At 43.1% G+C, this 13,462-nt stretch overlaps 1 protein-coding gene across 1 annotated transcript in view; it reads left to right on the top strand.

The window, feature by feature from the left end:
- The window catches only part of LOC144697391 (zinc finger protein GLIS3-like), a 690,064-nt gene that overhangs the window by 562,962 nt on the left and 113,640 nt on the right, over nt 1-13,462 (top strand). The window contains exon 8 of the mRNA XM_078569373.1: nt 3,741-3,906. Coding sequence (XP_078425499.1) covers nt 3,741-3,906 — 166 coding nt within the window. The remainder of the gene's footprint in view (nt 1-3,740; nt 3,907-13,462) is intronic.

Below are 13,462 nucleotides of genomic sequence, written 5' to 3'. Positions count from 1 at the left end.
ATTACTGATATGTTCTCCTGCTGTGGCCAATCAATTGTTCCACCTGTCACTCATTTTAAGTGTCTCAAAACTAACTTAAAAGCAGTTCAGCAGCAAAAAAGGGGTGACTTTTACTAATCTAAAAGATCCAGACAATGAACATAACCCCCTAAGGCAACACTGAATGTAAATGTATTGCAGCATGCTTGTCGTTATTGTTCTGCAAAATACAAGTGTATTTTGTTACTTATAAATCAGTTCACCTCTCATTGTCAGAAGCATTGCTGTGACACAAAGAATTTCGAAATTGCTTCTTACGTAAACGACTTATTAAATGTAAGCATAATTGTACAGTATCTGTATTTATGGATTCCACTGGTTTACAACAAGACTATGAGGCACCATGGAGTAAAAATTTTAGATAACTTTTTTCAGTGACTACGCTACATGATTTATTTTACAATATCCTTTTCCAATAAAAATAATGATTCACCATAATGATTCAGGTGAGCTTTCAGCGGCATGATCCAAAGGTTAGTCCGGGACACAGAGGTGATCAGGCATAGGACAAAGACGAGCCAGACAGCAATAGCCTTCTGTTGTTTTGTGAAGCCAAGCTGAGCACTCCTGCTACTGCACAACAAACTGCACTCCTGTACATTTTAGGGCCTTTTTTTGAGAGAAGTTGCCAGTGGTCCCTTTAAGGGCTGCTGGTTAGGCTGCTTGTCACTAAAAAGTACTAGTTAGAGCTAGCACAGTGCAAGCTTTGACTAGGTGAAACAAATTTAACCTTCCAAAAGGAGACCTGTGTTCATTTCAGGTGGCCACCAGGGATGCCTATATAAAAAAAATGCCTCAACCATTTTAGCAGTGGCTCAAATGTTATGCAGATTAAGTGCAGGCTTCTGCCCTGCTAAATTAGGTATCATTGCATGATTTCCGGCCTATAAGTTGGATGCAAAAGCATTGAATTTAGTCCTATTATATTAACAAATTTTCAGACATTTTGTTTTGCAATTTAACAAGAAAGCAACAATTTAGAAATGAAGGGCCCAGATTTTGGCTACTGAGGTGAGTAGCTCAAATTGGGAAATTTCCCGACTCGCCAGACCCACCTCAGTGAAAAGTATTCTGGTACACATATTTTTCACTCCGGTGGTGTGGGTGCAGGATGGAGTCGGTCCCACTGACCCAGGAAGAAAAATGTTGTATCATCAAAAGAATTTATGTGTTTCCTTTTACTGCCCATGATCAGTGTTTCTGTATGTAAGTGGGTGTGCTATCTTACCCTCAGAGTAACTGCCCCAATTTAAATAATTCCAGCAGCAAGATTTTTGTGAATTTGAAGAATTATCACACACTTGCCCTGGAGGTTTAAAATTTGACATCTCAATCACTTTATTGACCCGTACTCTCAATCACACAAAGATTAGATACAGGGGAGGGAAAGAAATAATACAATTAAATGTATGATTGATTGTATTAGTCTCTCTTTCATGGCAGGCCTGTGGTTTCTTAGATGAGTTGGTGCCTTAGTTGAAGTGAAGGTCTCGTACAGCGAGGATTTTCAGTAATCTGAGAAGCCCCTTGTAATCAACTTTCCAAGAGGTTGGTTCTCAGTTGAATTTGAAGTTGGAACAGGTTAGGGAGAATCCTTCTCCCACTTTGAAGATATTGCTGTTTCTCATCTTGGCTAACTGGAAGTCTTGCCGTCGGTTGATGGCTTCAGGTGAAATCTCTCTCCATAACAGCTTTTTGCTGTTTTAAAAGCAGGCAACAAAAATTCTGTCTCACCATGTGACCTGTTAGAAGCTCAAGGTCCTTTTCCAAATAAGGTGGATGGCCAGGTCTATTATACATCTTGTGTGATGACTTTCATAACTTGAGAATTTGAGACAGCTAGTGTCTTTGTATCTGAATGGCCCATTCAATTTGAAATTACCCTTTTGAATTAGTTTCAGGAAAGGTAATGAGTCAATATCAGTCTGGACAGTTCCTTTTGTTCCCTCTTGAGACAGGGGGTGTTTCAATCCACAAGAGAAATTAGGAGATCCTCGGGCTGCCATCTTTTTGTAGCCTTTAGTAGTTTTTACAAATATAAAGTATTGACCTAAACTTCATAATATACTGGGACATGACAGTAGGTGGGCAAGTACTAAGGCGGGCTGGTTAGCAGGCATTTCTCAGTTCTCTGGGAATTTTTCCCAGTTGGGTTAGAAGTTGTTAGGCCCTTTAGCCCTCACCACTCACACTCCCTCAGCCTCCCACCCTCCCCCATGGCCCCTCAATCATGCCAGCTCAATACTAACTCATGTCCAGACCTCCCCCCTCACCATGGCCTCTCATATCATCCATGTTACCTCCATAGCCATTCACCCACTAACTACCATGGACAGACCTCAGTAGCTAAATAAAGATGGAAAAAAGACTTTTGATAATCTAATACAGCTCTCACTCATACACACTTGATAATGAAAAAACTCCGATTCATAAGACCTATTCAAAGTTTTTAAGTCTCCTCATGGTTAATCTCTTAAATCAAACATCAATTTTACTAACCACATCAAAGACATCTGATCCTCTAATAGCCTCTTTAAGCTGTCAATCAATCTGTGAATTCAGAACCCACTACTGAGATAATTGTAGTTTTTGAAACTCAGCTGAACATTCGTAATGGCATAATAATAGCCCCTTGGAGAAACATCAACAAAGAGCTCTGTTGAAATTGTACAAACAAATGGTATTTTTTTTCCAAATCTATGCCTGTCAATCAAAGCAGTTCAACAGAGATTTTTTTTAAACTTTCACTGTCAGCTGCAGCCTTTTTTTATTTAAAGAGCAGGGGACTTTAAACATTTCAGATCATGACAGTTATATACACCTTATCCACTCTACAAAAATGTTTACATCTACTCCATCAATTCATGACTCCCACACTGCAGGTTAAGGCTCTTGCAATAGCCAAAATGTGGTCTGTTTGAATTCTCAACCAATTTGAAATGGACCACCAGATTAATTATTCACACCTGTGCAAATCACACCCTGCCCCCTTACCCCTACTGGCAAAAATGTCTTCAGCTGGAAATGAAGGGACAGTACTTCCAAATCCGGGTCCTGCCTGCCATTTTAAAGGTCCATGGAGTCTTCCTGGCTCCCCATAAATCTGGCTTGAAATGTAATAACATAGATTTAATCTTCTATGTTTTGCACTGTACTTTCATATATTTACATTCTAGACTATGTGTATTCATAATCTGCACACATTTACACAATAATCTACACACATATTTACACTATAATCTAAATATGTATTGTAATCCAAATGCATTTATACTACAATCTATATACATTGTGATCTATGTAGTTTATAGGTTTACCTGCAAACATATTGGAATCTACATATAGTAATGCATTTTCCAAGCAGTAGACACTCAAAATTTTCTTAGGATATTTCATAGATAATTGAAAATCCTTCAACTGGCTAGTAGAAATCAAGGAAGGTATCCAACAAGAGAAAGCTGTGCAGCATTCTTCCAAAATTTACTGGCAATTTTATTTTCAAATCCAATTTTTAATTGAAAGGGAACATACACTAATTTTTTTTTCCAATTGTTGAATATTAAATCTGATCATTTTTCATACCAAGAGAACTTTTGTTACTCCCAGGAGACAGAAATTTCCTTATTTCACAGTGACTGTATTGTTACTGAGAGCAATTCTGCCTGTATTAAGTAATACTACATTTTTATATCTCTCTTCAGGAATGTTTTCCAGCACACATTCAAGTCGATGTGGAACAGCAACAGGCATCATTTCTTCCTCCCATCCTCCAAACCATCCATCCCCTGTGCACAATATGCAAGGGAGCCCCCACAATCCACAGACACAGCTACCCCAACTCCCTGTGGTAGAAGAGGGAAATGAGAGGTAGGTGAATGTTAGATTAAGACATAATTTGCTACTTTTATTTATATCAATACTTGGTTTACATCTGATATTAGAAGTTAATTGTCATAAAGTTTTTAATGAAGTTTTTGTGCTCCATTAAATGAAAATAACTTGCTGGATAGCTTGGCCATTTGAGCACTGGTCGTGGGTCAATTGCTGACAGGGTCCACTCAGCCTATCATCTTTCCAAGGTGATCTTTTTTTTAAAATTCTTTCACAGGATCTCTCCACTTTCTTCCAATTTCATTTTAATATAAAACCGCCAACAAAATGCAATTGTTGTATTAACAGTGACAACATTTAGACCATGTAAATCATTTAGACCATGTAAATCGTTGCCCCAGATCTTCCAATCGGGATCGGAAAACCTATTTCCGACCCCGATCAGACTAAAAATACAGTTACCTTGCTCCAATTTTTCTGAGGGATCCTTCATATCTGAACCAGTGCAGAAAACCTCGTAGGGAGCAGCGCAGGGGATCCGCGCAGATGCCATGCCCCCTTTTTACAGCACTAGCTGCCGTATTCCTGTATGTTAAAAGTTCCAATGTCTCAAAGGTGCTTTGAAAACAGCTATGAAAAGCAAGTGTGTAAGGGAGTAGGGGAAGTAAGGGTGGCTGGTGAGTAGACTGGTAGGTGGTGAGGTGCATAGGGTGTTAGGTGGGTAGTTTGGTGAGGTGGGTTCGTGGGTAGGGTGGCAGATGAATAGGGTGGGCAAGGTAATTGGGTAAGGGTGGCAAGTGAGTACAGTGGTAGGTGGGTAGATTGGTGAGGTGGTGAGGTGGGTAGGTGGGTGAGTGGGTAGGGCAGCTGGTGGATAGATGGGTAAATGGGTCGGGGGAGTTGGGTCAGATCAGAGGCTGGGGATAGTCAGATGGTAGGGGCTAGTCAGGTCGAATCAGGGGGGTCAAGGGGGCAGGAATTGGGAGGTGAGGGCTACTCAGGTCAGGTAGGGGGGGCCGGGTATGTCATCAGAGGTGTAGTTGGGAGGGTCAATGTGAGTGATTGGGAGGTCAGTTGTATAGTTACCTAGGTGGGTGTTAGACCAGGCCCTGTTTAACATTTCCTGGGTAACTATCCAGGTAAATAAGTGGAACTTTCTGAAGTTTCCAACTCTAATTCAGAGTTGGATACTTTTTTGGGGAGCAGAATTGCCCGTCAGAAGTTCAGACTTAAATAAAAGCAAAATACTGTGAACTCTGGAAGTCTGAAATAGAAACAGAAAGTGCTGGAATAACTCAGCAGGTCTGGCATCATCTGTGGAGAGAGAAACAGAGTTAACATTTCGAGTCTGTATGACTCTTCTTCAGAGCATTATTATTATGGAAGTTCAAACTTGCTGGGCAATTCCCACAGAGTCCTTGCAATGGGACTTCCGAAGAATCCTGTAAGCTCATCTTAGGGGTATGCCCAGTCTCTGACTATCCGGAGACCGGAAGGTCTGGGCCAAAATGTTAGGCCTCAGGATGGGCAACAAATGCTGGCATTGCCAGCATTGTGTTTTGTGCCTCAAAGTAATGCAGAGATGACACACAGGTTTCTATTTCTAAACAGAAGCCTCTTATACACCACTTTAAAATGTCTGCACCTATGCTTACGGCTTCTTGCTTCAGTTTAGCTTCTGTTTTTTTTTATTTATTCATGCATGGCTGGCTAGGCCACCATTTTATTGGCAATCCTAAATTGCCCTTGAAAAGGGTGAGGTGAGCCTCCTTCTTGAACACATGCAGTCCATGTAGTGCAGGTATACCACAGTGCTTTTGGGGAGGGGTTTCCAGAATTTTGACTCTGACAATGAAGGAATGGCAATATTGTTCCAAGTCAGGATGGTGTGTGACTTTGAGGGGAGCATGTAGGTGGTGGTGTTCCCATGCATCTGCTATCATTGTCCTTCTAGGTAGTAGAGGTCATGGGTTTGGAAGGTACTGTGAAAGAAGCCTTGGTGAATTGCTGCAGTGAAGTGGGTGTTGGCAGTGGAAAGAGTGGATATTTAAGGTGATGAATGGAGTGCCAATCAAGCAGGCTGCTTTGCCCTGGATGGTGTCGTCATCCAAGCAATTGGAGAGTATTCCCTAAAACTCCTGACTTGTGAGTAAAATGAATATAATATTAGGATAGTGAAATAAAAACAGGAATGCATGCCACACCAGTTATAGTATTTTCCCTTGGATAATCTATACGTAAGTAATGAAATGGGGACCAACACTGCCCCACATTAGCAGTTGTAAGATTGACTTCCATGGGCTCTTTCTCTTTTTTTGTCAAACAGAAATTTAAGGAGGTCAGTTGACTAAGTATTATAGTTGACTCATTTCCAACAGATATCAGATAACTTATTTTGCAGTGGCCCAAAAAGTTCCTGTAAGTAAAGATCATGTGTTTAATAATAAAACCCGAACATAAAAAGGGTTGGATTATTACACAGATATGTACCCACTATGGGATGCCTGTGATCTGTGGAATACCATATTAGTACAACCATGAAAATGTGAGGCACTGCTCTGAGCATAAACTCTTACTCAACTGGAGTGCAAATTGTAGAATCAAGCATGGAGGTCAGCATGTCTGCTTTCAATTTTCAGGCCATTAAGCAAAAGTTGGGAGATAATTCAAGCTCATAGAACAGAGCAGCTTCCATAGGCAGACCTGTGTTTCCTATAAAACAAATCCTATATTTTTTATGTGAATAGGAGCATGTGAGACTACGTTACAGAATCACCACTTACCCTTTTACACATGGGTTCAGGCAAAACACAACATGGGCCCAACTTCAGCCAAGCCCATCCAGCGGGTATGGGGCAGATAAGGGGTTAAAACAGTGTCTAGGGCTCTGCACACCATTCTCACACCATGTTATTTATCTCAGACTCAGGTAAGCAAGCTTCAAATTAAAATGATGTCCAACCCACTAAAATCACTGATATCTGATTTTCCATGAGAGCTTCAGCTTCAAGATTTTTACTTCAAAACTTTTATTGCCATGCAACCTTTAGTTCATCCATGCCAGTGTTACCTCTAGACTTGACCATTCCAATGTTCCCCAGGGCAGCCCCTCATCTTCCACCCTCATAAGCTTGAGCTCATCGAAACTCTATTCTCATATTTTAACTCAGGTGAAACCCCATTCACCCATATGCTCACTAACCTACATTGGCTCACAATCCAGCAACATCTCAATTTTAAAATTCTCATCCTTGTTTTCCAATCCCTCAATGGCCTCACCCATTTCCCATCTCTGTAACCTTCTTCAGCCCTACAATTCTCTGAGATATCCGTGGTCATCCAATTCGAGCCTCTTGTGCATCTTATTTTAATTGCTGTGCCATTGGCAGTCATGCTTTCAGCTTCCTAAACCCAAAGCTCTGGAATTCCCTCCCTGAGGCCGGGATTTTCCGGCCCCGTCATGGTCAAGGTGGCTCCCCAGCCAGAAGTCCATTAACTTGCAGCAGGAGCGGAAGATCCCAGCAGCAGGCGGGTGTAGAAAATCCTGCCCTAAATCTCTCCCTTAAAACCTACCTCTTTGACCAAGCATTTGGTCAACCACCCGTTTAATATCTCCTATTGTGTTTCAGTTTCAAATTTAGTTAGATAATGCTCCTGTGAAGCAACTTAGTTGGGACATTTTCACACATTTTTTTCTCCCTTTGGGGAATAGTGGGGAGGTGGTGGGAGGATTCCCGAGCTGATTATCAGCCCATTGAACCACATCATGAACACTCCTTCTCTGGCCAACAAGTCCTAATGTGGGACTTGAACCCAGAGCTTCTGGCCCAGAGCTAGGGACACTACCACTGCCCCACAAGATTTCCATTTTTACTACATTAAAAACACTATATAAAGGCAAGTTGTTGTTTGGTCAGATGACTCTATTTGCTAAGAACGACATTCTTGCTTCTTTTCTCTGGAGAAAGACTTTGAGGAGAAGGAGCAACAGCAGCCTCAACAAACACCCTCAACACCACCAGGGCCTCTCAGAAGACAGCTGGTGGGGGTCACAGCAACTACAAACAGAAAGCCATACCTCATGCAGAGGCCTAGAGGCCAACATTTCCCTTCTTAGACCTCTGAGGAGCAATGTTGGAAGCGGCTGTGTTTCTCCAAGCAGTCTGTCACTGACCTCTACTGTCTGCTGGACCAGAGGGATAACGCTACATCAGTGACACTCAAAGTCATCGAACTCCTGAATTTTTTATGCCTCTGGATCCTTTCAGTCTGCTGCAGGCAGCATCAACCATATCTCTCATTTGTAAACTACCCTATCAAAGTCACCATCTGAGTCCTTTGCACCAGAACTCATGTGCAACCTTGCCTTCCAATGAACTAGCACTGCGCAACCCTTTCTCCCTGCCCTGTCTGCCCAACATACCATCATTTTCAATGGTTTCAGCCCCACCACTGGCATCAATGATAGCAAGTACCTTTTCCTCCATTGAATGAGGGCATGCATCCATGCCTGTGCCTTGGTGGTCAGTTCCCGCTAACTGTAGTTGTGCACCACCTTGTCCTGCAAGAGATAGGAAAGTGTATCAATGAGGGCAGTGCAATGTGTTTGGATGATGTACCTGTCATAGGTAAATATCTGGCAATATATAAAAGCTGTGAGATGTGCGTGTGAGGGTCTAGTAAAGCTATGAATGTGAAGTAAGAGTCGTGGTTGATAGAGATTGTGAATGAAAGAGGCTGGTGAATGGAGCAGTGTGTGATTTTAGTGGTTCATTTACGAGGATGCAGCATTTGAAGATGTATTTGTGTCAAACCACTACAAAGTCTATAAAAAGGGATGAAACCAAACGGGGCTTGTGCCAAAATTGGGAGAACTGTCCCACAGACTAGCAACAGTCTGACATGGTCGTATTCACTGATTTATACCCTATAGACCCAGACACCACCGTCACCATCCCTAGGTATGCCCTGACCCACTGGCAGGATAGACTCAGCAGAGGTGGTGGCACAGTGGTATAGAGTCAGGCGAGTTGCCCTGTAAGTCCTCAGCATTGACTCCAAACCCCATAAAGTCTCATGGCATCAAGTCAAACATGGGCTAGAAAACCAGCTGCTAATTATCACCTACTGCCCCCCCACCCAACCTCTTCAGCTGATAAATCACTACCCTTCATGTTGAACATCAATTGGAAGAACCACTGTGGGTGGCAACAGCACAGAATATGCTCTGGGTGGGGGTCTTTGATGTCTGTCACCAAGAGTGGCTCGGTAGAACCACTACTGACCGTGCTGGCTGAGTCCTGAAAGACATAGCTGTTAGACTGGGTCTGCGGCAGGTGGTGAGGGAACCAACAAGAGGGAGATATCTACTTGACCTCATCCTCACCAATCTACCTGTCGCAGATTCATCTGCTGACAGTATTAGTAGGAATGCGCACTGCACAGTCCTTGTGGAGACAAAGTCCCATCTTCACATTGAGGATATCCTCCATCATGTGTGGCACTACCATCGTGCTAAATGGAATTGGTTTCGAAAAGATCTATCAACTCAAAACCCGGCATTCATGAGGCGCTGTATGCCATCAGCAGCAGCAGAATTGTACTCAACCACAATCTGTAACTTCATGGCGCAGCGTATCTCCCACTCTACCATTACCACCAAGCCAAGGGATCATCCCTGGCTCAATGAAGAGTGCAGTACGGCATGCCAGGAATTTAGAAGAGTAAGAGACAATTTAATTGAAACCTTTAAGATCCTGAGGAGTCCTGACAGGGTGGATGTGGAGAGAATGTTTCCTCTTGTGGAAGAATCTAGAACTAGGGCTCACTGTTTAAAAATAAGGGGTCACTCATTTAATACAGAGATGAGGAGATGTTTCTTCTCTCAGAGGGTTCTGAGTCTTTGGAACTCTTCCCCAAAAGGCGGTGGGAGCAGTGTCTTTGAATATTTTTAAGGTAGTGCTAGATGGATTCTTGATTAACAACCTGGTGAAAGATTATTGGGGATAGGCAGGAATATGGGATTGAGGTTACATTCAGATCAGCCATGTATGATCTTAATGAATGGCAGAGCAACCTACTGCTGCTCCTAATCCGTATGTTCGTATTTTCACATGAATATTCGTATGACCCATCTCGGCTCCTCCTGAGGTCCCCAGCATCACAGATGCCAGACTTCAGCCAGAGGGCTTCTCTCCTCCTGTCCACCTCCTGCATCAAGGTCTTTAGTGCTGCATTACAAATCTTGGAGCAAGCTCTCTGCCCTGTTGTACCATATTCATACTTCTTGCAGGTCAGACACTCTTTTCCAGCCACTCCCAGCACCTACTGCAGTCAGAATGCATCTCCCCTTTAACAAGTCATTGCTGGCTTTAATTGGTTCGGGCTAGCTTTAAGTGGTGCTTGCTTTGCACAAACTTCGGCCTCTTGCTGAGGTGTGCTGCCACTCAGCAGAATGTTGAATTCTGGACATCACACTTCTGCTATTTATATTAGTTGGCAGCGTGAGGTTTGCATGCTGCCTGTGTCGCAATGAACTCCCATTGCAATTCCAATGCCCATTTTCCAGCCTTGTCCAATTTTTCTCTGAAAGCCGATTTGAATTTACATCTGATGTGACGATCTCTTTAATGCTTCATTAACAAGGATTTTCATCTATCCGCACTGTGCCCAACATACATACATCATCAATAATTTGCAGGTAACAGCATTCATAATATATTTGTCTATTTAACATTTCATATGAAAAATCAGAGATTTTACAGTTTGAAGCAAGGTGGGACTCTGTTTCTGTTATAATTTGCATTTCTTCTGTCATGACTGCCCCTAAACCAGCTGCTAGGAAGTCTGCAAAAGCTGTACACTGTGGTTCCATTTCTAATTTTCATTTCTTCTTCTGCATGGAACTAACAGCCTTTGTTCAACACATCCCTTGAAAGCCCAGCAAACATTGACCACTGATCAAATGGGGAACTTTAGGAATGAATGCATCTGATTTTTTTTCTTTACCATTTGTGGGACCATCTGATTGCTTTAATGTTATGTAGGTTCATAACTAGCTGTAGTTTCATTATAATATTCTATCTTCATATTGTTCAGAAATAGTTTAGGTATTTGTACAAACATGTAAAACATTTGTTTTTTAATGTTTGAACTATGTAGCAATCATCTGGTGATCAGGTCATTACAACAACTAGCCAACAAAACCTTCGAATCTGTCTTGTTTCCAGTAAACAATTAGAGCACTTTTGTGAAGAAGTGGTAATTCCAGCACAAGCTGATGTTATCTCCACACTGCTGTAAATGTCAGGTGTAAGGGCCTGGAGCCCTGAAAGATCAATATTGTAACATAGTTACAGTTTCAGGCAGGGTACTACCTTCAGTATTCCCTTAAAGCATTTCTAACAAGCCTGCATTCCATTGTTGATAATGAGTCCAGTTCCTTCTTGAAACCCATTGGCCCAGATCTTCTGGTCTCTGGATCTTCAGACACTGGACATACAACCCAAGGTGCGCGTAAGGACTCTGCAGAAGTCCTGACACACTGGCCTCTGTGGGAATTGCCGGGAACTTCCAACGGGCAAGTCCATTGCTCCCCGCGACCATCCGTGAGTGTCTCCGACTCTGAGCTGGAGTTGGAAACTTCGGACAGTTCCACAATACTTACCTGAATAGTTACCCAGGAAATGCTAAACAGAAAAATTCTAGTCTAACTCCTGGGTAACTACAGGACTGACCGCCCCCGCCCTCCCCCCCACTCCACCTCAACTCACGACTAACCGCCACCCGATTATCCCCCCAATTCCTCCCGATTACCATCTCGAACAAGCCAACCCCCGACCATCTGACTACCCTCCCAACCAAACCTGACTACCCCTCCTGAACTGACCCAACAACCCCCCCGACCCACCTACTACCTCACCCATCTATCCTCACCCGCCTACCACCTACCCACCTAGCACCCTACCCACTTACCACTTAACTCACCCACCTACCCATCTTACCACCCTACCCATTCACTCATTCATCCATTCAGCCATTCACTAACATTCACAGTGGACTTTTAAACTTACCATATGGCAGCTAGTGTCTTGTCTTCCTCCAATTCGACAGCATTGTGATGGAGTTCTCTGATGGACACTGAGCTCCGCATTTCTGGAGAAGCCGGGGTCGGAAGACCTGGCAAGAAATGTGGAGCAGCATCGGGGTAGACAAAGGTTTGAGCGGATATGCAATCCAATGATGTTTGCTGCCCCACAGAAGACCCTGGCCATTGAGATTTCTTGTTCTGTATATTGAACATCCTTTTAATTAAAAAATGTTTCTCTTGTACTTCCTATTTTGTTTTCCTTCACAGAATCACAGAATCCTTACAGTGCAGAAGGAGGCATTTGGCCCATCAAGTCTGCACTGGCTCTTTGAAAGAGTGTTCTACCAAGTCCCACCCCCATGCTTTATCCCTGTAACCTTGCACATTCTTTCTTTTCAGTTAGCAATCCAATTACCTTCTGAATACCTCAATGGAACCTGCCTCCACCACCCTCTCAGAAAGTTCATTCCAGATTCCAACCACCCTCTAGATGAAAAAATTTTTCCTCATGTCACTTTTACTCCTTTTGCCAATTATTTTGAATCTGTGCCCCCTATTTGACAGAATCACAGTGCAGAAGAGGCCCTTCGGCCCATTGAGTCTGCACCGACATGTGAGAAACACCTGACCTACCTACCTAATCCCATTTACCAGAACTTGGCCCATTAGCCTTGAATGTTATGACGTGCCAAGTGTTCATCCAGGTACTTTTTAAAGGATGTGAGGCAACCCACCTCCACCACCCTCCCAGGCAGTGCATTCCAGACCGTCACCACCCTCTGGGTAAAAAAGTTTTTCCTCACATCCCCCCTAAACCTCCTGCCCCTCACCTTGAACTTATGTCCCCTTGTGACTGACCCTTCAACTAAGGGGAACAGCTGCTCCCTATCCACCCTGTCCATGCCACTCATAATCTTGTACACCTCGATCAGGTCGCCCCTTAGACTTCTCTGCTCCAACGAAAACAACCCAAGTTTATACAACCTCTCTTCATAACTTAAACGTTTCATCCCAGGCAACATCCTGGTGTATCTCCTCTGCACCCCCTCCAGTGCAATCACACCCTTCCTATGTCTTGATGCTCTCTTGAGTGGGAACAGTTTCTCACTATGTACCCTGTCCGTACCCCTCAGGATCTTGAATGGCTCTATCAAGTGTCTCCTCAGCCTTCTTTTCTCCAAGGAAAACAATCCAACCTCTCCAATCTATCCTCATGGCTACAGTTCTTTATCCCTGGAATCTTTCTTCTAAATCTCCTCTGTACTCTCTCCAATGCCTTCACATCCTTCCTCAAGTATGGCACCTAGAACTGGAAGCAGTACTCCAGATGAGGCCTAACTAGCATCTTATACAAGTTCAACATGACCTCCTTACTCTTGTACTCAATGCTACTATTGGCAAAGCCTAAGATACTATATATTTTATTAATTGCTCTCTCAATATGCCCTGCCATCTTTAATGACTTATCTACATATACACTGAGGTACCTCTGTTCCTGCTCCT

The sequence above is a fragment of the Cetorhinus maximus genome, chromosome 2, assembly GCF_964194155.1.
Source record: "Cetorhinus maximus chromosome 2, sCetMax3.hap1.1, whole genome shotgun sequence".
Classification (NCBI taxonomy): Eukaryota; Metazoa; Chordata; class Chondrichthyes; order Lamniformes; family Cetorhinidae; genus Cetorhinus; species Cetorhinus maximus.
Note: the sequence above shows the minus strand (reverse complement) of the source record. Positions and strands in the feature narration are given on the sequence as shown.